The following is a 22,157-nucleotide window of genomic DNA, read 5'->3' as shown; positions in this document are numbered from 1 at the left end:
CTGGTTCTCCTGCTCAATAGTTGAGGTTAGGAACTGACCAACTTCCAGGTTTGATGTCCGGACGGCGTAACTTATTTCCACAGGGAACATGATGACATAATTAAACATTGTTTCGGATACATGTTTGCCCGTGACCAAAGGTACACGTACATGGTTGTCACGAAAAAAGAAAAAGAAAAAAAGAAAAGGAAAAACAGCTTCTTGGCAGCATAGTTGTACATGCAGCCTGTAGGTGGCGAGTACACTGCGTTGTTTTTCTTCTTTTTTTTTTTTTTTTTTTGGTCTGCACATATTTTGTTCAGTTTAATCGAATTAGCTCTGGAAAGGACGAACCCACATGAGGGAATAACTTACGTGTTCTTTTGTTTTAAGTTCAATTCACCTGAATTAATTACGCAGCACCAACCAACAAAGCGCTTGCTACGGCGGCTCAGTGGCTATATGGCACCACGGTTGGTGCTGCACGACGAGGTCACGGGCTCAATTTTCCGTAGCGGCGGCCCCATTGTGATGGCTCGGCATGTAAAAAAGCTCCTTTACCACGCTTCTGGTGTTAGCTTAAGAACCCCATGTCAAATGTCTTCAGGAGCCCTCGACTACGGCGTTTGTCATAGCCCCAGTGTTGCCTTTGTACGTTCAACTGAATGAATAACTCAACTATAGCCATCCTCCCGCGCTTGTCTTTGACACAGCAGTTGAGAGCTGGGCTTACTGTGTCCCCGGCCTTTCCGTCACGCCAACGGCGCGACGGCTGTCCTCGTCAAGTCGTCGGTGTCTTCAGGCCGCCTCCTCCGCTTCAATCTCGCAGTAATGCGTAGTAACAACAACAACAACGAGGTAACTTTATCACTGGCCCTGGGAATCGTATTATCGGGCAGTTTTGGCGCGCTAGAGAACTTGTGGGGCGAAAAACAGGCCTCGGGATGTCGTGGCGTCTCTGCATGTATTTAGGAGGGAGAGAACAAGAGGCAACAGTGGACAAGGACCAAGTAGGCTGCATTATGAAAAAGTTGTTCTTGAGACGGTGGCCTTGTCCGCTGTGAGTAAATGAGCAAATGATAGGGATGTGCTGCTGCCGTAGTAAATTATTCGCTGCCAGAGTAATTGCTGGAGTATGCTTTTTTTTCTTTTTTTTTCGTGGGCATACAAGCATACAAGGAGAGCTTCCGGTGTTGAAAAGCCATCGGGAACATGCGGTCATCCGGCGCTTGTGACGTGGGGTGGAGATTTTGCCAAGGATACCCTTGCCTTCATGTACGGTACATGTCAGCATGTTTTTTTGGATATTGTGTTGCGCTGAAAATATACCTCCTCCTACAAAGCCGATGCTGACCCGTTCCCTCGTGGGTAGCGCTAAAATCTCTGCAAAAACAAAACAAAAAAATGCGAACGAGCCACCCCATTTCTGCATTTCTGTCGATTCAATTTTCGAATCTTTTCGCGTCCGTGAGTGGCTCGGCGGCGTGGTTCGGAGGCCGCGGCGCCCCCATTACCGCTGGGATCACCCACTGGGTGCGACGCCTAAAAAAGACAAGCACAATAAAAAAACGAAACGCTACCAAAATACGGCCCCAGGTTCCTATAAGTGCCTCGAGATCAACACGTATAATCATAGCTGCGTCAGCTCCTCTCGTCGGGTATAAATGGCGGCACGAGCGGCAATTTCTCCCCAGGCAATCGTTAGAGTCTCGCTTTGAAAACGGAATAAAAAGAACAACCAAATGTGTTGAAGGGATAACGGTTTCGATCAAGGGCGAGAGGGCGACGTCTCCATTCTGCATGTCTGTTATGGGCAGATACAAGATTTTTTCTGCGGATGCAATCAGCAAACAAATCCTGCTATGCGCCTGCTTCGGTATATAGGTAACGTCGTTAGTGGTTTCTTTTCGACATCTTATGCGTTCAGTCATATTTTCTTTGCAGTTTGCGTGTACTGGTATTCTCAACGTGCTCACCGCTTACCTTTGTGTGTTAATAACAAATTTATGCACATTTGCTTGCATATTCCTCAGCAAGCCAGCCAGCTACCACTGGTGAAGTCTTTGATAAAGCGCCGGAAATATAATAATAATAATAATAATAATAATAATAATAATAATAATAATAATAATAATAATAATAATAATAATTATTATTATTATTATTATTATTGTAAAGAGGTTTATTGGGCGAGTCCAACAAACAGGCGGTAGCTCGGAACAGTACGCAGGGAGAACAAGATGGTGGTGTTCGAGCGCCGATCTCGTGCCTTTTCCTCGTGATGATGATCGCTCAGTTCTCTTCATTATATTATTATTATTATTATTATTATTATTACTATTATTATTATTATTATTATTATTATTATTATTATTATTATTATTATTATTATTATTATTATTATTATTATTATTATTATTATTATTATTATTATTTGATTTGAAAACTTATATCACCGGTATGATTCGGATACCTTCATACCGCAAATATGAAGCAGACCCAAATAACGCTCCTCAGTTCTTTGAGTATGCAAGGGGCGCTATAAGAAGCCAAAGCAAGGATCTTTTCAGCATTCAATCTAACACCATTCCGGTTCACGGCGTGTCCTAAATATGTCTATTAGAGCAAAGAAAGCACAAATGTGGGGTAGTAAACGAAAGCCGGCTAACGACAATGCTTCCGAAAGAAATTCTAGGTGACGTTGGTGCTAGGCGTTGGTATGCAGGTGCCTTTGGTATGCCCTGTTGCATACGGACCCTTTCCCGGAATCACTCAAGTTTCCCTACCACCTCAAAAGGCCGTCGCATTCCAATTATGGTACGCCGAGGCGCATCAACCACGCTACCGGACCCGTCAGACAGGTTGGCGACACCCCCCCCTCATGCGCCTCACGTCAAGCTATTGCCTCTCATCCTGCTTGACTCTTCCCGAAAGTGCAACGGGAGACGGGCACGGTTCCAGGTAGGACGCCTTGGTCGAGAGCAAAGTGGTTTTGTAGCACTGGAGGTTCGTTCCGAGAACATCCCGTCTCCTTCAGCTGAGAGCTTCCAGGCGAGTAGGCAACGCCGGAGGCAAATGAACCATCGGACAATGGAGCCCTCGGAGCGTCCCCATTGGCCGAATATGACGGCACTTGCACGGGCCAATACCAGGGGAGGAAAATTACGACACCTGAGCTGGCTCGATGATTGGCCGAAAATGACGGGACCCCGAGGAACCTCAATGGACTTCGAGGAATTCCGAGAGACTCCGAGAGACCGAAGGGGTTAAAAGAGCGACAAATCGAGGAGAGGGACATTCCTCTTCTTGCCACGGGCCGCAGCGTCCGATTTGCTGCCGGCTGTCGATCACTGTATGACTGTTCATTACTTTGTACACTAGCGCTGTAAATAATGTAAATAAACCTACATTTCCCAAAGTCCCTCCTCGACGTCCCCCGATTCCCGCACTCAACGGCAAGATATAATAACTGGTGGCAGCGATAAGGATGAACCTTCGTCCGAAGAACTCCTGAGGAACTGGGAACAGCGAAGAAGGAAGAGCCTTCGACCCAGAGAGTCCTGAGGAACTGGGAACAGCGGACCGATGAACCAGATGGCGTGGTGCTGCATCCGTGAGTGAGCGCGTGGTTTTTTCCTTTTGATTCGCCAGACTGCAAATTTTGCGTGTTTATTTTGATTGTTCTGGGAATACGGAATTTGTAGCATATTTTGTGTTTGCACAAATTATTTAAGGAAACAGTTCTATCCACCAGTCGGGGCAGCCGCCATGGATCTTAGAAGGTTGACGAAGTCAGAGTTATTGTTTTTGTGCGACGAGTTGGGAGTTGAGGCGGATGAAAAGATGAAAAAGGCAGCTATCCATAGGGAAATTCAAGGTAGTGGCAATGATGATGAAAGCATTAAGATCGCTTGGGAGGTGCTACAAGAAACGCGGGAGCGGGAGCGTCAAGAATGTGAGCGTCAAGAACTAGCGAAGGAACGTGAGCGTGAGCGTCAAGAAGGTGAGCGTCAAGAACTAGCGAAGGAACGTGAGCGTGAGCGTCAAGAAGGTGAGCGTCAAGAACTAGTGAAGGTACGTGAGCGTGAGCATCAAGAACGTGAGCGTCAAGAACTAGCGAAGGAACGTGAGCGTGAGCGTCAAGAATGTGAGCGTCAAGAACTAGCGAAGGAACGTGAACGTGAGCGTCAAGAACATGAGCGTCAAGAACTAGCGAAGGTACGTGAGCGTGAGCGTCAAGAACGTGAGCGTCAAGAACTAGCGAAGGAACGTGAGCGTGAGCGTCAAGAACGTGAGCGTCAAGAACTAGCGAAGGAACGTGAGCGTGAGCGTCAAGAAGGTGAGCGTCAAGAACTACCGAAGGAACGTGAGCGTGAGCGTCAAGAAGGTGAGCGTCAAGAACTAGCGAAGGAACGTGAGCGTGAGCGTCAAGAAGGTGAGCGTCAAGAACTAGCGAAGGTACGTGAGCGTGAGCGTCAAGAACGTGAGCGTCAAGAACTAGCGAAAGAACGTGAGCGTGAGCGTCAAGAAGGTGAGCGTCAAGAACTAGCGAAGGAACGTGAGCGTGAGCGTCAAGAATGTGAGCGTCAAGAACTAGCGAAGGAACGTGAACGTGAGCGTCAAGAACGTGAGCGTCAAGAACTAGCGAAGGTACGTGAGCGTGAGCGTCAAGAACGTGAGCGTCAAGAACTAGCGAAGGAACGTGAGCGTGAGCGTCAAGAACGTGAGCGTCAAGAACTAGCGAAGGAACGTGAGCGTGAGCGTCAAGAAGGTGAGCGTCAAGAACTAGCGAAGGAACGTGAGCGTGAGCGTCAAAAACGTGAGCGTCAAGAACTAGCGAAGGAACGTGAGCGTGAGCGTCAAGAAGGTGAGCGTCAAGAACTAGCGAAGGAACGTGAGCGTGAGCGTCAAGAAGGTGAGCGTCAAGAACTAGCGAAGGAACGTGAGCGTGAGCGTCAAGAAGGTGAGCGTCAAGAACTAGCGAAGGAACGTGAGCGTGAGCGTCAAGAACGTGAGCGTCAAGAACTAGCGAAGGAACGTGAAAGTGAGCGTCAAGAAGGTGAGCGTCAAGAACTAGCGAAGGAACGTGAGCGTGAGCGTCAAGAACTAGCGAAGGAACGTGAGCGTGAGCGTCAACAAGGTGAGCGTCAAGAGCTAGCGAAGGAACGTGAGCGTGAGCGTCAAGAAGGTGAGCGTCAAGAACTAGCGAAGGAACGTGAGCGTGAAGCGTCAAGAACGTGAGCGTCAAGAACTAGCGAAGGAACGTGAGCGTGAGCGTCAAGAACGTGAGCGTCAAGAACTAGCGAAGGAACGTGAGCGTGAGCGTCAAGAACGTGAGCGTCAAGAACTAGCGAAGGAACGTGAGCGTGAGCGTCAAGAACTAGCGAAGGAACGTGAGCGTGAGCGTCAAGAACGTGAGCGTCAAGAGCTAGCGAAGGAACGTGAGCGTGAGCGTCAAGAACGTGAGCGTCAGAACTACGAAGGAAACGTGAGCGTGAGCGTCAAGAACGTGAGCGTCAAGAACTAGCGAAGGGAAGGAACGTGAGCGTGAGCGTCAAGAAGGTGAGCGTCAAGAACTAGAGAAGGAACGTGAGCGTGAGCGTCAAGAACGTGAGCGTCAAGAACTAGCGAAGGAACGTGAGCGTGAGCGTCAAGAAGGTGAGCGTCAAGAAATAGCGAAGGAACGTGAGGTGAGCGTCAAGAAGGTGAGCGTCAAGAACTAGCGAAGGACTGAGCGTGAGCGTCAAGAACGTGAGCGTCAAGAACTAGCGAAGGAACGTGAGCGTGAGCGTCAAGACAGGTGAGCGTCAAGAACTAGCGAAGGAACGTGAGCGTGAGCGTCAAGAAGGTGAGCGTCAAGAACTAGCGAAGGAACGTGAGCGTGAGCGTCAAGAACGTGAGCGTCAAGAACTAGCGAAGGAACATGAGCGTGAGCGTCAAGAACGGTGAGGTCAAGAACTAGCGAAGGAACGTGAGCGTGAGCGTCAAGAAGGTGAGCGTCAAGAACTAGCGAAGGAACGTGAGCGTGAGCGTCAAGAACGTGAGCGTCAAGAACTAGCGAAGGAACGTGAGCGTGAGCGTCAAGAACTAGCGAAGGTACGTGAGCGTGAGCGTCAAGAACGTGAGCGTCAAGAACTAGCGAAGGAACGTGATCGTGAGCGTCAAGAAGGTGAGCGTCAAGAACTAGCGAAGGAACGTGAGCGTGAGCGTCAAGAATGTGAGCGTCAAGAACTACCGAAGGAACGTGAGCGTGAGCGTCAAGAACGTGAGCGTCAAGAACTAGCGAAGGTACGTGAGCGTGAGCGTCAAGAACGTGAGCGTCAAGAACTAGCGAAGGAACGTGAGCGTGAGCGTCAAGAAGGTGAGCGTCAAGAACTAGCGAAGGAGCGTGAGCGTGAGCGTCAAGAAGGTGAGCGTCAAGAACTAGCGAAGGAACGTGAGCGTGAGCGTCAAGAACGTGAGCGTCAAGAACTAGCGAAGGAACGTGAGCGTGAGCGTCAAGAAGGTGAGCGTCAAGAACTAGCGAAGGAACGTGAGCGGGAGCGTCAAGAACGTGAGCGTCAAGAACTAGCGAAGGAACGTGAGCGTGAGCGTCAAGAAGGTGAGCGTCAAGAACTAGCCAAGGTACGTGAGCGTGAGCGTCAAGAACGTGAGCGTCAAGAACTAGCGAAGGAACGTGAGCGTGAGCGTCAAGAATGTGAGCGTCAAGAACTAGCGAAGGAACGTGAGCGTGAGCGTCAAGAACTAGCGAAGGAACGTGAGCGTGAGCGTCAAGAACGTGAGAAGGAACGTGAGCGTGAGCGAGAACGGGAAAAGCACGAGAAAGAGATGGTCAAGCTGCAGGTAGAACTTCAGAAATCGCGTCCAGCGGCGGGAAGTGAAGGGGACAACCGTAGCAGATCAAGCGAGGTTGAGCCATGTCGGATGGACCAGTGGACGAAACCGTACAAGGTTGGAGAGGACATTGCCTTATTCTTGGTTCATTTCGGGAGAACTTGTGAGAGGTGTAATTTCGCTCAGGGCACCTGGTCACAGCGGTTAGTGACATTGTTGCCTTGTGAGGCAGTGAACGTATACTCGCTAGACTAACGGCGAATGACGCGGAAGACTACGGTAAAGTAAAGGCAGCGCTGTTGAGGAGGTACCGAAATTCATTGGAAGCATTTATTTATTTATTTATTTATTTATTTATTTATTTATTTATTTATTTATTTATTTATTTATTTATTTATTTGGTACATACTGCCGGCCTGAATGTCAGGCCTTGGGCAGGAGTGGGTATGAAATAATACAAGAATAGGTGAGACAACGTTGCGCATAACAGCACTCGGCACTGCGCATAACAAAGTGAGCATACGAAGTCGCAGCTCATTTATGCAAAACAAGAAACAATACAAGAATAAGTTAACTACAAGGATACAAAATTTCCGTACCAACAGCATTCTAACGTTGCGCGTGACGTGTGACAGCACTCGGCACTGCGCATGACAAAGCCGTATTCAATATCGCAGCTGTTCAAAAAAAAAAAGGAACGATCACACATGAATGAAAACGCATGACAAATACGCATGTTAAATAGAAGGCAAGTAATTATCGCAAACGTTCAAGCGCGCACATGAAAGACGAAATAGTGGGGTTTTCGACCACCTCAGCGGGCAGGTCGTTCCAGTTACGGATTGTACGCGGGAAGAACGAGGTTTTAAAAGCATTTGTTTTGGCCAAGTATTCACTGACTTTCTTGGAGTGGAAGGATCGAGTTTGCCGTCGCTGTACTGGTTGAAAGTATAAATTCTTATCTATTCCTAATTTGTCATGATACAATAAATAGAAAAGTTTTAGTCTATCACGATAACGCCTTGTCTCCAAGCTCTCCAAGTTGGCTGTCTGCAAAAGGGCTGTAGGGGTTGTTTTCCAACTATAAGAGTTATAAATAAATCTGGCCGATTTCCTCTGTACTTTCTTGCGGCTATTCAGAGAAGCGAGCAAAAATAGCGACGAGGGCTACTCAGAGTTTGCATACGGGTTGAAAACAAACCTTGTTGAGTGGCTTAAGGGTGCCGAAGTCTACCAAAGTAGAGACAAAATTATAGAGTGTATTTGTCTCGAACAATTCTACCTCAGCATTCCACAGTCAATGAGGTTTTGGGTGCAGGATAGAGATGCAACAGATACGGTAGATAAGGCGGCTCGGCTAGCTGATGAGTATGTGATGCGACGAAACCTCACTACCGACGACGAGCGTTCAAATGGAAGGGATAATTCGAGAAGGTATTTCCGCCCAAAAAAACACACAGGTAAAAGCTACCGAGAGGGTCGAGTCGATGAAAAAAAAACTCAGTTAGGCAACAACGAGAAAACATTTTTTCTTACTCAGCCATGCCACTCCGCCCCACCTAGGACCATGTGACCGTGATGAAACGTTCCCTCTCATTATCAGTTATGACGGTGTCGCAACCATCATTAGGCCGCTAAAACCCTCCTCTACGCCGGGTAGGGATCATATTACTGTGACATTTCTTCAAAGTGCAGTTTGCTACACGTCAGTCATCTTAACTAAAGTATTTCAGCATTCACTGAACGATGGTGCTCTAGCCATCCGAGTTGAAAGTCGGGAGGTAATTCCAATCCATAAATCAGGTAATAAGCATTTCCCTCTACATTGCAAACCGATTCGCTCACAATTGTACCTCGTAATATACTGAAGCCTATCCTGGCTTCGTGCCAAGCTACCTTTTTGGAGTCACATTCCTTTTTCCCACCATCGTAACACGGATTTCGCTAGTCATACACGCGTGAAACTCAATGAACACTTTTTGTACACAAACAAAACACCATTCTTGACAATAGGTCCTTGGGTGACTGCATTTTTTTTACCACTTTTATAAAGCCTTCGACAAAGTGCGGCACAAGCTGCTCATTCATATATTACGACTACTTAAGCTTGGTCCCTGCATCCTAACCTGGAATGAGAGTTTTCTTGCCAACCGCTCTCAGTTTGTTTCAGCTAACGACTCGTATTACGAAGAATGCGCAAGTCCATTCTGGGGTACCTCAGGGCTCAGTCCTCGGTCCTCTTCTATTCCTGATTTATATTAACTGATTTACCATATTGTGTTTTCTCATCGGTTCATTGGTTTGGCAGACGATTGCGGAATTTTCTGAGAAATAACAGAACCAAACGACGCCACTCTTCTTCAATCTGATATTACGCCATCTTTGACTAGTGTAATACATCGCTATTTGGAACTAAACATTAAAAAATGAAAATTCATGGTGTATCCTAGAAAGGTTACTGTTTACCCATTTATCACTGAAATAACGCAGAACTCGACAGCGTATCTTCATACAAGTACCTCGGAGTAAACATAAGTAGCAATCTAACATGGGATACTCATACCTCTAATGTTGTCTGTAATGCTGATCGCAAGCTCGGATACCTTCGTCGATACTTCGCAAAATGCCCTTGGTCTCTCAAACTAATGCTATATAAAACACTCATTCGCCTTAAGTTAGAATATGCCTCCTGGGTTTAAGAACCACATCATAATAATTTGGTACATTCGCTGGAAATAGTGCAAAATCATTCGGTCTGTTTTATACTCCCAAATTACAATCGAATCGCGAGCATCACGATCATGAAAGCTAAGCTTAAACTACATAGGCTTGCTTCTCGACGTACGATACTCCGCTTAATCCTTTTTCACAAACTGTACCATCATCCTTACCTGCGCGTTTTAATAATACTTCCTCGCCGTCTGGATCATGCTCATGAGGTTGGCATTCCATCGTGTAAAACCGAATCATTTCTACCGTCCTACATACCACGCACGTCAAATGAGTTGAATTGCCTTCCCAAATTGTTAGTAACAATTTCAAATCATGAAAATTTGTGGCATTATTAACCAATGTTTTGTAACATATTGTATTCTGTCTTTTCGTAACTATTATTGCATAATTAAATCATTCTGCTGCTTTTTTGTACTTTTGTTGTTTTTCTCTCTTTTACCACTCCCCTCTGTAATATCTGTTGACCCGGAGGGTATCATAAAAAAAATAAATAAATAAATAAATAAATAATAAATAAATAAAATCGTGAAGTGCACTAGTTTTAAAAAGGAATCAATATAAAAATAAATGAATGTCATCCATTTTCAAAAACAGTGAGCCCGTTCAGCCCTCGAGCACACTGTGTGTATAAGGAGTCAAGGACTAAGGTTATTACGAGGTTGATTTTTCCAGTAGTGAAAGGTACATCGTTGATAAGGTGTAGGCCTCAACTGCCAGTGCCGAGTGTGAAAAACATCGTCAGCGGATCACTTATGTGTAGAAATTAGTCTGGTTATCAACTTGTCACGGTGTAAAGCGCTATAGAAATACCCTCGATAAATAACTATCTGGCTACACCACTGACTGAACTGGTCGGTCAACAGACCCTCCAGATCCGATTCGACTGGCTGTGAGCAGGGTGTCGAACCGAACCGCAACTGAACCCAAAGCCGGAGCTGAACCGTTATTTTCAGCCGAACCGGAACGGAACCAAACCGTTATGTTTTCTGCCATACTGGAACCGAACCAGAACCTGAACTATTTAGAGGAGCCGTTCCGAACCGGTTCGGCCCCATCTTTAACGTATGATCATTTTTTCTGAAGTTCTACGACCATGCTGGCAGCTGCGCTGACGAGAGTTGAAGTCTCTTGCTACAATTCGTCGCGGAGTCTCAAATCCGGCAACATCCATGCCTTCAGGTAACATGTGTGGGTTTATTGACCAGTTGCCTTCACCCAAAACGTTCACCTAGACGTGACGCCTGCGGCAGAAAGGTTGTTGCACTTGCGCTGCCAAGGTTTGTGAGTGGTGGCGCTGGCTAACACCCCCAGGATTAGTTGTAGTAGACACACATAAATAGCCCAGAAAGTTGATGGGAAAACGGCGCCGCGGTAGCTGAGTTGGTAAGAGAATCACATGCGTAATGCGTAGACGTGGGATCGTATCCCACTTGCTGCCAGTTGTTCATCCACTTGCATTTCCGATTATTTATAATTTGTTCAATTCAATTAAGAACTAGAAGTCATTTCCCCTATATGCTGTCTTTGGTGACATTTTTTGTTGTTGGCTTCTATATATATATATATATATATATATATATATATATAATAAGAAGCCAGCGAACGAATTCTCGTTCACTATATATATATTAATAGAAATGTGTGTGTGTGTGGACAGAAAGTGGGGAGGTTCGTACATCACATACAAAAAAAGTAACTACTCCCGGTAAAAGTGCAACTTATCACTGAAGATGCACGTTCTTTAGTTGCCGTGGCAGCATATTGCTAAAAAGCTGCACTTATGACAAAAGATTGTCAATGCACCGGCGTGACGCCATTTTGTATAGAGTCATGCTAATGTCATAAACTACATACAAGACAAATATTATGTGGACTCTTCGCTAGCACCTATAAAACGCGCAATATAGCGTACGTTTCTTGCTAAGTTTGCTACTAAGCAAAGTATACACTTTGTTAATTCCCAACTTTCCGTGTTAATGCTCCACGTCATAGCACAATGTTTACACCATAATGAAAACTCTAACAACAATAACGAAATCAGCTAGATGACTGAATTTCTTAAGACCTGGAACACATCCAATCAAACGCGATCATTTCAGCGCGTCGCCTTACGTAGACGTAGTGCATTCGCTGGGGCTAAGGATACTGAATTTGTTCCGGCACTATAGCAGAAACGTGCTAGTAGGGCACACTTTTCAGAGCTCAGTTGAAAATCTTTTTGAACTCAACTTCGCACAACACAGAATCAGCTGAATCATACGCGCTCAGGTTATGGTGTCTCATTCATTTTCTACTGTACACAAATTTTGGTTATACTACCTTATGGGCACCACGTGTACACTGAACTTCTGTAGATGCACAGAATGCAACCAGGATCTCACTTCCTCGTCGAGTTTCTTCAACGAAGTCATTCTGCCCTCTCCTGTAACAGGTACGCACCACTCATTACACGTCTCGCGCAGGTCTTTGTCTTCACATGCGAAATATCAGCGTAAGCGCCGGACAGGTGGAGCGAGGCACTGGAGATTGTGCGTTCAACTCAAGAACGCCTCGACACTCGCCCGTGAACAAATGTGTCCCATTATAATTTTTGGAATCTCACTTTATCCTCTACGGCCCGACGATTTGAGCCTCTTGAAGTAGAACAAATTAGAGCAAAAAAAAAAAAAAAAAGAAAACCAACAACCGAAGAAGAGGCATGGACATTACAGGGAACAGCACAAACACTGTCCAGTAAGCATGTTTTTTTGCGCAGTTTCGATTTATTTTGTATCATGAGCCAATTCGCCAAAATACGCGTCTCTTGAAGCTGGCTTTTTTTGTGCGCTCTTGCTATATTATAGCCCACTAAGTCGGCAAGCACTCATGAAGTCCACTTCACGAGAAGCTAAATACCCGAGCAAATTGCGCTAACAGTCGCTATTGTAAATAATGTAAATGTTGAAAACAGCCTCTCTATACTTTCTGTCTCCGGAATTTCTCATATTATGCTCCCTTTTATTGCTTCCTCCTTCACGGGCCCATGTTCAGGCATATCAGCCACAGTATATAGGGGCTCACCACACGTACGCGCTAATACACCGCGCCAGCTCGCGCTTGATTGTAGAAAAAGCGACTGTTATTTCTGGAGAAAAAATTTCTGACTACCGAACCACTTCATACTATAAAGTATTTCTGTCTCTTTATCGGAATCGGTGCGCGTCTTTCAGATACGTGCCGCCCGCGGAGACGTGTGAGCGCCGCCTAAATAGAATAGTGAACGAAAAGATATGATGTTGTCGGTTTCGGTGAAAAATTCATTATATACACTTCTAAGCTATTAGTTGCTGTTTTTTCTTTCTATAATGTCAAACAGGGTGTGCGCTGCTGCAGCCAAAGGGAAAGAGATGGATAACATTTTCATTATTGAGGGTGCCATAACGCTTCACTCTTTAATTTACTTGTGATTACATTGCGTACATTTGAGAATTTGTACGCTTATGGATAGTGTGCGTTTTTTTTTCTCTCCTTCTTTGATCTCTCGGGAGTTTAAACTTTGTGTAGCATGCAAAGCCTTTTGCTGGGGTAACCTCCCAGTTATAGTTAAAATTGCTCTCACCCGCGCGCTTGTATTTTCACTTACTGGTTAGTGTAGAAATGTGGGCGACTTGGTTCTGCATTGCTAAAATAGTTCCTGCGATGAAAAGCACGGACATCGAAAGCGGATTACAGGACACACGAAGCGCTATTTGCAACTCATTTATTTCGACAAGCAACACGCCCTAATATACAAGACGTGGTATATACGCACTTTCAGTGCGCACTATTCTCCAGGTAAGCAATTTCTCTGTTGCATAGCCAGAGAGAAAGCGCAACAGCAGCGGTAGGCTTTATTATTACTTTTTTTTCGCTTGCGTTGCCACGCGGCATAACGTTAGTATGAAACTAAATATAAACACGCAGGCCCGTTTCATAGAGATACGGGCCTGCGTGTTTATATGTTAGGCTTCTTTTGTATTGACCAGTTCCTATAGAGGGTTGCAGTGTTTACAAACAAACCTCGCTTGCCACTGATTGCTTGCCCCTTCGGAACTTCCGGCAGGAGAGCTAGAAGCACTTACGGCTATGTTCTTTGAAGGCATGCGCGACGTGAGGCCGGCGTGTCGATGTTTGCACTGCTTGGTGGAATCTGTGATGAGCTGATTCTACATCGTGAATATTGTCGAGATGACGAGCGACTACTTTAAGGCGCTTAGCACCGAAGCAAAAGATCGGTATTGCCAAAAGCTGATGTTTAGAGGTAGAGAGCTGCCCGATCCGCTGGACGATGATGTCGTGCGATTTTCGTTTTCGTGGGGCTCCAAACACCTTCCCTCAATTACAACCCCGGAGCAACAAGCGGAGCATATTAGTGAGGACATGCAATGAACGCAGACTGTTGTCTTCAAGGCAGGGAATGGGACTGCCGAAAACTAAAAAAAATTTAATGGCAGATTTTTCTTCTTTCTGGGGTGTTACCTGCCAAAACGAGATCTGATTAGAGAGGCTCGCCGTAGTGGAGGGCTCCGCATTAATTTTGACCACCTGGGCTTCTTTAACGTGCCCTACAACACAAGCACACGGGCCTTCTTGCATTTCGCAACGACACTTTTATTGCTGCAAGGTGAAGGATGAAGTGGTAAGCTGTGCATGTGTACATGCACATGTTTTCTGCGCCACATGCCTTGTTTCTGCTTTTCAATATGCATTCACAAATAACTGCATTCTCAAAAGTAATTTAGTGCAAGAAGCCTAGGTCGACTGAAATGGGACTAACTTAAATGCTCACGAATTTACCACACTTCTAACAAAATGAAACCTGTAGTGTTGGACACGAGATTGCAATCCATAATTGGCCGCCGTTAATTCGTAAATGCCTTTAGAATGTGGCCAAAACTTCCTACATGCATGCACAGAAATCGCTAACTTTTCTGCGATTCTGCTCTGCGATACCGATACGAATGCTCACATGCCGCCGCGATGGCTCAGCGGTTACGGCGCCCGGTTGCTGACCCGAAAGACGCCGTTTGGGCCTCGGCCATCGCATTTCGATCGAGGCGAAATGCTAGAGGTCCGCGTACGTGCGATATCAGTGCACGTTAAAGAACCACAGGTGGTCGAAATTATCCGGAGCCATCCACTGCGGCGTCCGTCATAGCCTGAGTCGCTTTGGGACGTTAAACATGATAAACCAATGCGCACATGTACCTAGGTAGTAAAGCTCCAGAAGTGCACTTGTGCCCCAGATACGAAAAACATTAAAATAAAACAGCGGCAGCATGGCACCCGCTAAATAATAATTTAAACGCATGTTCGTAGCATGGCGATCCACGCCGAGGCAAGAAACTGGAAGAGCGGGCAAGTTCGGGGCGAGAGTCGAGCTGCTCTCGCGTGAGTTACACGACATACGGCCAGAACAATCGCGCAGTAGCACTTTTATTATTCAACATTATAGCAGTCCGGCTACTCCACGTAGTAACGTACCTTGGATGAAGTGAGCAGAGCAAATCTGGGAGCTCTATGTAAGCTCCCAGATTTGAAGAACACCGTTGAGGAGTAAACGTAATGAAAACAGTCGATGCTTTAAGAGATACTCGCCATCACGCAACACACTGAATGCCACAAGTCGCACTTATATCGATATACCTGAAAAATAACATAGAATATGCGTAGGACGAGCGCGCGAGCGAACAAATACCAGCAAAAACAAGCATAAGGAATGGCTACCGGAAGTTTCTTAAGGGCGCCGGATGCCGGCGCATAGCGTTGCCAAAGCGGTGGGCGCTGGATGAAACCGTTTATTCTCTGCAACGGCTACGTACTGCGTTTTTGATCTTAATGGGATCCGTATTCCAAAAAGTGCAGTGCTGGAAACGGACTTCCAAGACGCGTCGACGCATTAAAATATATATAAATAAATAAATAAAAAAACATTAATCTGCAAACACTTCGGAGTCAGGAACGCGGGGAGTATAACGAGCACGCTGTTAAGCACTGGAAACGTAGATTCAGTGTCCTATACGATCTGCGGCACGTCTAAAAGTTCCGAAAGTTTCTGACCGTTGCAAATGTCAGAAATTTGTTCGCAGCTCTCGTTGGGCACAGGAAATCGTATGCGTCGAATCATGTCAAGGGCTCAGTGCCTAATCATATATAGAGTGTGTGATGAGATGCAATACGGTCACCTAGAGCATATAACAATGAACTTGCGCTTACTATGCGGCGTGGCGTTTGCCTGGCATTTTACACCATGCAGAGCTCAGCTGTTCAAATAAAATAAAACTCTCTCCTAGTTTGTCGTCTAAACTTTGCAGTGCCCACCACATTTGGGTGCAGCGAAAGTTTCATATCAAGCAGCTGAGTATGCATAACCAGAAACAGAGAGCCGCTTAGGCTAGCATGGATGGCTGGATGCTATGGGCGTCCCTTTGAAACAGGGCGGTGGCTTGCGTCACCAAGCTCTTGTTCTTATTTTGCCCTTATGTCCTGCCTATATTTTTTCATAACAAACAAAGAATTCTCAGCATCGAATTTTCTCAACCACTATTTAGAACTTTGTTTTTGTATGCCTCCGTTGTTTGTGGTCTCCCTAATTTTCTGCCACCAAACTCCCAATCGCCTTTTACTAATCTTTATTGCGGACATGCTTACTTTTTACCTGCTATCCCTGAACCCAAGAGCTTCAAGGAGGTCAGAGGAGCCTATACTGGCAGCTGGATAGACTTCTTCACCTTCCAATAAAACATGTTCCATGGTTTCCCTAGCTTTACCGCAGCAAGCACATGCGTCTTCGTCCTTGGTGTACCTCGCTTTATAACTACGCGTTCTAAGGCAACCTGATCTCGCTTCGAAAAGTAAGGAGCTACCCTTCGAGTTATCATAAATTGTTTCTTTACTGCTTTCGTTTTTTTCCTCTTGCGTAGTTACTCATGACAGGTTTCTTTTTCGTTGCCGCCACCCATGAGATTGTCTCAGCCTCTCTGACTTTGTGTTTGACGCTCTTTGTGGCCATGTTGCTCATCATACCGGTCGCATACTTGCTGGTATGCTTCCTAGTTCTTTTCCTCCACTGTGAGTCAATGTTTTTGCTGTACAAATACCTGAACACCATCTCGCATCCTATTTACTTTCTTTCATATTCCTCAGTCATTCTCCAAAATCAGCTTTACTCCGAGCTTCCCTCACTTCAAAAATTGTCCAGCCCATGTCACCCTGCACAGCTTCATTTGTAGTCTTCCCGTGAGCGCCCAATGCGAGGCGTCCCACTGACCTTTGGTTGCCATCGAACCCTGATTGTACCCCTGACATGTAAGTTCTGGAACCATTACACCTTTCCGCATACCCCGGAGCACGTCGTACCTATTACATCCCCGCAGAGCTCTGTGTTTCATTATGGCCGAATTTCTCTTCTCCCTTTGCTAGTATTGCTTCTCCCTGTTTTCATATATATATATATATATATATATATATATATATATATATATATATATATATATAGCCTTCGTTTATCCATACACCAAGATATTTGTATTCTATTACTCGAAGTATTTCCTGGCCCTGTGTTGACACGGTCTGTTCACTTTTTTTTCGTTGAGTACTATAAAACCTGAGCACCATGCGGAGCAGCGCCGCTCCTGTGTGCCCCTGGAGCGGTTCGAGGGGGCAGGCAACACAAGCGCGCCAGCACGAGGTCCTCTTTCCCCGGCCCTGTGCTTTTTGTCGTTGCACGAGCAGGGCTGCTGCCGGAAATCGCAGTAAATCTTGCCAATAACGGGCGTGTCCACCCCGAGCGGCTGCCCGTTAAGCATCGCGTGGTGACTGACGACGAGGAAAGCTGACGAGGCAGCGTCGACACCAACAATAAAGGCGCGAGGTTGGCTTGCCCTCGCTGGGAGCACTCGCTGGGCCACCAGGGAGCAACTCAGTGGCCCCGATAGCGTTGTGACATACTTACTACATTTTAAGAGAAGGAGAAAAAGAAGAAAAAAAAAACGAAAGGAATTCCTGACCCAAAAAGGAAGTACGAATAGAACAAGCTGTCTGTACTTGTAATCGTTGGCATCAGTCTATCCACAAAGCGTTTCTTTTGAGGCGACTGCGGTTGTCCGTAAATGGCAGACTTTAGTCACGCGAGTGGTTTCAGAGGCTCCGACCCACGATGTGTCCCAGCTAACGTTAGCCAAGCTGTTCAAACAAACAAAAAAATTAAATATCACGGTGAACAATACGGTGTCCGGTCGCCAGACCTGTGGCGACCGAGCACCTTAGGTTTTGTAACCATAACTTGCATTATAATTTATTACGTTGTCTTTTTCTTTTTCTAACAGCTTATCTCACGTTAGCTGGGACACCTTGTATACCAGGTGCAGTGGTAGATACTATACAGATGGATTAAAGCACGGCTTGGTTAAGCAGCCAACGAAAAAGCCCTACTTTTTTATGAAAGCGTCAGGGCAATTTTCGTTCTTTGTTTTCACCCGGATGGCTACAATTGAAAGCTGATGTATAAGAACTAAGTATTTTTCTTCATTGCAGCGGGTGAGTAAGTTCCATTAATATTGTAAACATGCGGAACGATTTTCAGATTTACGTAAAAGAGCAGCAGAATTCGTTGCTTGGACGTATATAGATTGACAAGTTTTGGCTGGTTTATGCCTTTGATATATAAAATGAATGGATATGAAAAAGAAGGTCTATTCTGTATTCTTGGATATTCAGTACTTTTCTTTTCTTTGTTTTTTACTTTGAATAGTTTTTTTAAACATCCCACAAAAGTTATTCGAATCACGCCACTGCAGATTAATGATGTGCCCAGGCGGACATCATTTGCATGAAAAGCCAAAACAAACAATGCGCAAATTGAACTAGTGACATTACTTAACTTCTCAGTTACATATTTTATGGCACTTGGAATGTTGTAGGAAACCGTGGTGAAAATCTAGTTCCGTGTTTCAGCCTTTCTAAACGGCCATGTGGGCCGAAATAATTAGCCCAAAAAGTTGGTTGAATTGACCCGATGACGCACGCAGCACTACGAAGTGCCGTTCGTGGTGCAACGCCCCTGTGACGTAGTAGGGCGGTGTAAACTGAAGCTGGGCTATATATACGGCGGTCCGTCTCGTCCCGGCTGCTGCAGTGACTATGAATGCAATCGGGAGTTTCGCACAGCGCCAATCGGAATAAGATCGCCGAAAGAGGGAAGTGCGACGGCAGCGTCGTTGTGCGCCGCCGCCGTGCTGCGTCGTACAGGAGGGTTGCGCCTCGACCCACGTTTCGCAGGCATGCGTGCGTAATCAGGTAAATTCAACAAATAACTTGAGGCCGATTATTACCGTTCACGTGGCCGTTTAGAAATGTTGAACCACGGAACTAGTCAATTATAAGGATTTCCTTCAACTTTCCAATATAGACATGCGCCATAAAGTTCGTAACTAGGAAGTTAATTAATCTAGTTGGTTTAATTAGTGAAGTGATTTCTTTGGTTTTTCTTACAAATGACGTCCTCCTGGGCACCTTATTATTCTGTAGTGACGTGATTGGAGTAACTTGTGTGTGCTTTAAAAAACGCATTCGAAGTAAAAAAAGAAAAAAAAAGAAAGATCACTCAGTGTACACATGCTTGTCAGATGCACGTGTTTTGCTAGATGCTTTCAAGTGAGGAATAACAGCGCCGTCTTTCACACATGGCCACTGCAGGGCAACGCTTCGCAAACACGGTGAATTCCTGAATTAAGGGAGCGTGCAAACATGTCAGGCGCCAGCTGATGACGTCTGTGCGCGACACGGACACACAATGTCAGCGAGGGGTGGCTTTCCTCTTTGTGGATGCAGTAATGTCGGACGGTTTTAGTGAGAGTGTCACTTTCTCGACGCAGCGGCTTGATTCATTCCCTTGTTTGTGAGGAACATTGCAGATTAGAGGCGGCTACTACCGAAAATGTCACCGGCTTCTGTGCAGGTCCCATGAATTCGTGCTGCCTGTGACAATTCACCGAGGTTCGATGCGGAGCGCGTTCAGCCCATGCCCAATGCAGACCCGTCTATCTGGCAGAAACAGAGCCGCCTCGAGGGAGCTGCGCTTGCACGCAACAGAATGAAGTGTTACGATTCTCTTAGTGATTCTCTTTATTGTTTGTTCGTTTGTATTTTTTTTTCAATGACCGTATTCGCGATATTCGCGATGGAATATGTTTTCCTCTGCAGATTCCAAACAAAAACTATATTTACATGAGGTGACCAAAACGTCACGGTGCACCTCGCTAAACACCGCTCAGAAATCTCACAAAATGTTCGAATAAAGCGTAGCCCACAAAAGAATCAGTTGCGAAATGAGCAGTGTCCCCCCTCCTACCTCAAAAAGCACCACTGCATCGTTTCTCTACTGCAAGTGCGCTCGTCGGCCAAAGGCTCGGTGCCGGAAGTCATCTGTTGTGTAGTCGGTGTTATCTGCCGAAGAGCGTGAGTTTCGGGCGGCACATTCATTAGGAAACCACGGAGGAGACGTTAAGCAGTCTCACGTATAGTCCCTGGCTCAGCTCCTGGACAGCATGGTGTCACACAGCATGCGCGGTACGACTGCTGGTCCATAAATGCCGGTCATCCAACTGCGCTTGTAACGCGACCAGTTTGGGAAACCCCCCGAAACTTGCTGAGAAGACATTTGAGGTCATATTTATGCCAGAGCGAAATAGTTCGTTAGAAATGCGTTACAGAAAGCGCCATATGTTTTGACGCGTTGTTTTGGAACAGAAGAGAGAGAGAGAAAGAAAAAGAAAGGTAGAGAGAGGTTAATCAGGTTGCACCTTTACTGCTGCAGTACACTCGGAGAGGGAGAAGACGGACAGAAAAGGAAAGGAAGAAAGAAAGGAAGAACAAGAGATGCGCGCGAGCCCACACTACAGTGTTCAGTGCGCAATCGAAGGGTGTCGCAGAGCTCAGTCGTCTTGAAAAAAAAAAAAAAATGCAGCAGTGATTTTGCGACCCGAAGCGCAGATGACGGCGGAGGCCATGGTTCCAATATTTTTCCTTCTGTGAACGCTATGTTACCCACTCGGCTTAAAGCGTCACGCACTGTCTCTCTTTGAATGTTAAAATAGGGGCAGCATATCGGGATTTCTTGTATGGTTTCGTCTCAACCACAAACGCGTCACGAGGCACTATCTCTGACACCGATACGGAAACAGCAGGCGTTCCTAAAAGCGGTGCCCAACCAGAAGTGACGCACTGAACGTTCGTAGCATGAGAGAGACCAGGCGGTACGCAATGAGGCATCAAGCGGGTGGAGTCGTGAGTTGGCGCATTCCGGTGCATTTCAGTATTGTAAAGTACGGCTACGAGCAAGTAGACGACGTTGCCGCGATGGACTTGACAGTGGCCCAGACGCACGCTGGATTTGTTCGTGGGCGGAACGCGCTGCTTCGTTGCCTCTTTTGCTGCCGACGACGCTGCAATGATCCGGCAAGCACTGAAATTTGCTTATGGGGCCGTTTTCAACCACGTGGTGGTGAAAAGAAGATCCTTGATAATACACCCCGAGCGCGATCTAACAAATATGTTATTTTGAAACAAATTATGGTGCATTTGTTGATACACATATTATCAATTAAAAAAAAGGAACAACAACAGTGCCTACAGTCGGTCGGTCGGTTGGTTGGTCGGTTGGTCGGTTCCTTCCATCCTTCCTTCCTTAACCAGGATCCTGCGATCGATACTTGGAAAATACTGCTGTTTTCCGGGTGCACTGTAAGCCTTACATGCAACATTTTATTGCATGGGATAATGCTTCCCTATCCCTCGAATTTCAGTGTATATCCGTAGTTTCTCACCTCGTTAATTAACTTGTGGTGGAATTGCGGTGGTGGGTTTGTGCTCTATCGTGCCAAGACCATACTACTCTTTCGCAACTGTTTTTAAATTATTGTGTGCTTATAGGGTCTGCTGTTTTTGTTATGCCTGTGAAATTACAGATATGCCCATCCTTTTGTCTGTGTTGATCTACTCATCCGCAGGACTCCGTATGCGTGTGTTAAAAAGCTTTTCCTTCTTTTTATGCGCTACTGTGATTTCTTTCTTTCTTTTTTTTTCTTAGAAAAGTAGCTGGTGACATCTAGAGGCATAAACATTTTGTTTATTTCCGATGGTACCAGAACACATTTAAAACACAGCCATGGTAGTGCTAAAGTTGCAAACCCAGGCGGCCTATTAAAGACTTCGGAGGCTTTCTTCTAAGCACGAGAAAAAGATGAGGTCTACGCAAAAGGTACTGACTTGCAGACAACTGAAAGTACTGTTTTCATATGCACTCTAGAAAGCTTGCACTGACTTTGTCGCCGTAAAGGATAATAGGTAAAAAAGTTTGTTAGCTAATCGTGGTACTAATAAGTTAGAACGTAAGAACACTTGAAGCTTCTTCAGGAGGTCTTGCAAGCATGCAGTTGATTTTATTCCCACAGAAGGCTTCGCTTTTATTTTATTTTCCTTTTTTTTATTTGCTCCACGTTAGATGGGAAAGCTGGTATAGCGGTTGCGTTTTGAGCGAAACCTAGGGCTACGTTGTTTGTTTTATTTCCAAAGGCAAACAGGGCTTGCAGCAC

The 22,157-nt window shown here is 45.8% G+C and overlaps 2 protein-coding genes across 2 annotated transcripts in view; both read left to right on the top strand.

Moving 5' to 3' along the window:
* The first annotated feature begins 3,747 nt into the window (after positions 1 to 3,747).
* On the top strand, positions 3,748 to 5,702 carry LOC119455952 (trichohyalin-like). The gene is given in 5 exon segments (XM_049660951.1): positions 3,748 to 4,222; positions 4,481 to 5,167; positions 5,412 to 5,459; positions 5,462 to 5,488; positions 5,608 to 5,702. Coding segments are annotated over 5 exon segments (1,332 nt in total).
* A 127-nt stretch (positions 5,703 to 5,829) lies between these two features.
* The window catches only part of LOC125942686 (trichohyalin-like), a gene marked incomplete at its 5' end in the record, with an annotated part of 29,454 nt that continues 13,126 nt past the window's right edge, over positions 5,830 to 22,157 (top strand). Inside the window, 3 exons of the mRNA XM_049660950.1 lie at positions 5,830 to 5,908; positions 6,455 to 6,603; positions 6,691 to 7,016. Of these exons, the coding sequence (XP_049516907.1) occupies positions 5,830 to 5,908; positions 6,455 to 6,603; positions 6,691 to 7,016 (554 nt within the window). The remainder of the gene's footprint in view (positions 5,909 to 6,454; positions 6,604 to 6,690; positions 7,017 to 22,157) is intronic.

This window comes from Dermacentor silvarum, chromosome 1, assembly GCF_013339745.2.
Source record: "Dermacentor silvarum isolate Dsil-2018 chromosome 1, BIME_Dsil_1.4, whole genome shotgun sequence".
Taxonomy (NCBI): Eukaryota; Metazoa; Arthropoda; class Arachnida; order Ixodida; family Ixodidae; genus Dermacentor; species Dermacentor silvarum.
This window is presented reverse-complemented; position numbering and strand designations above follow the sequence as displayed.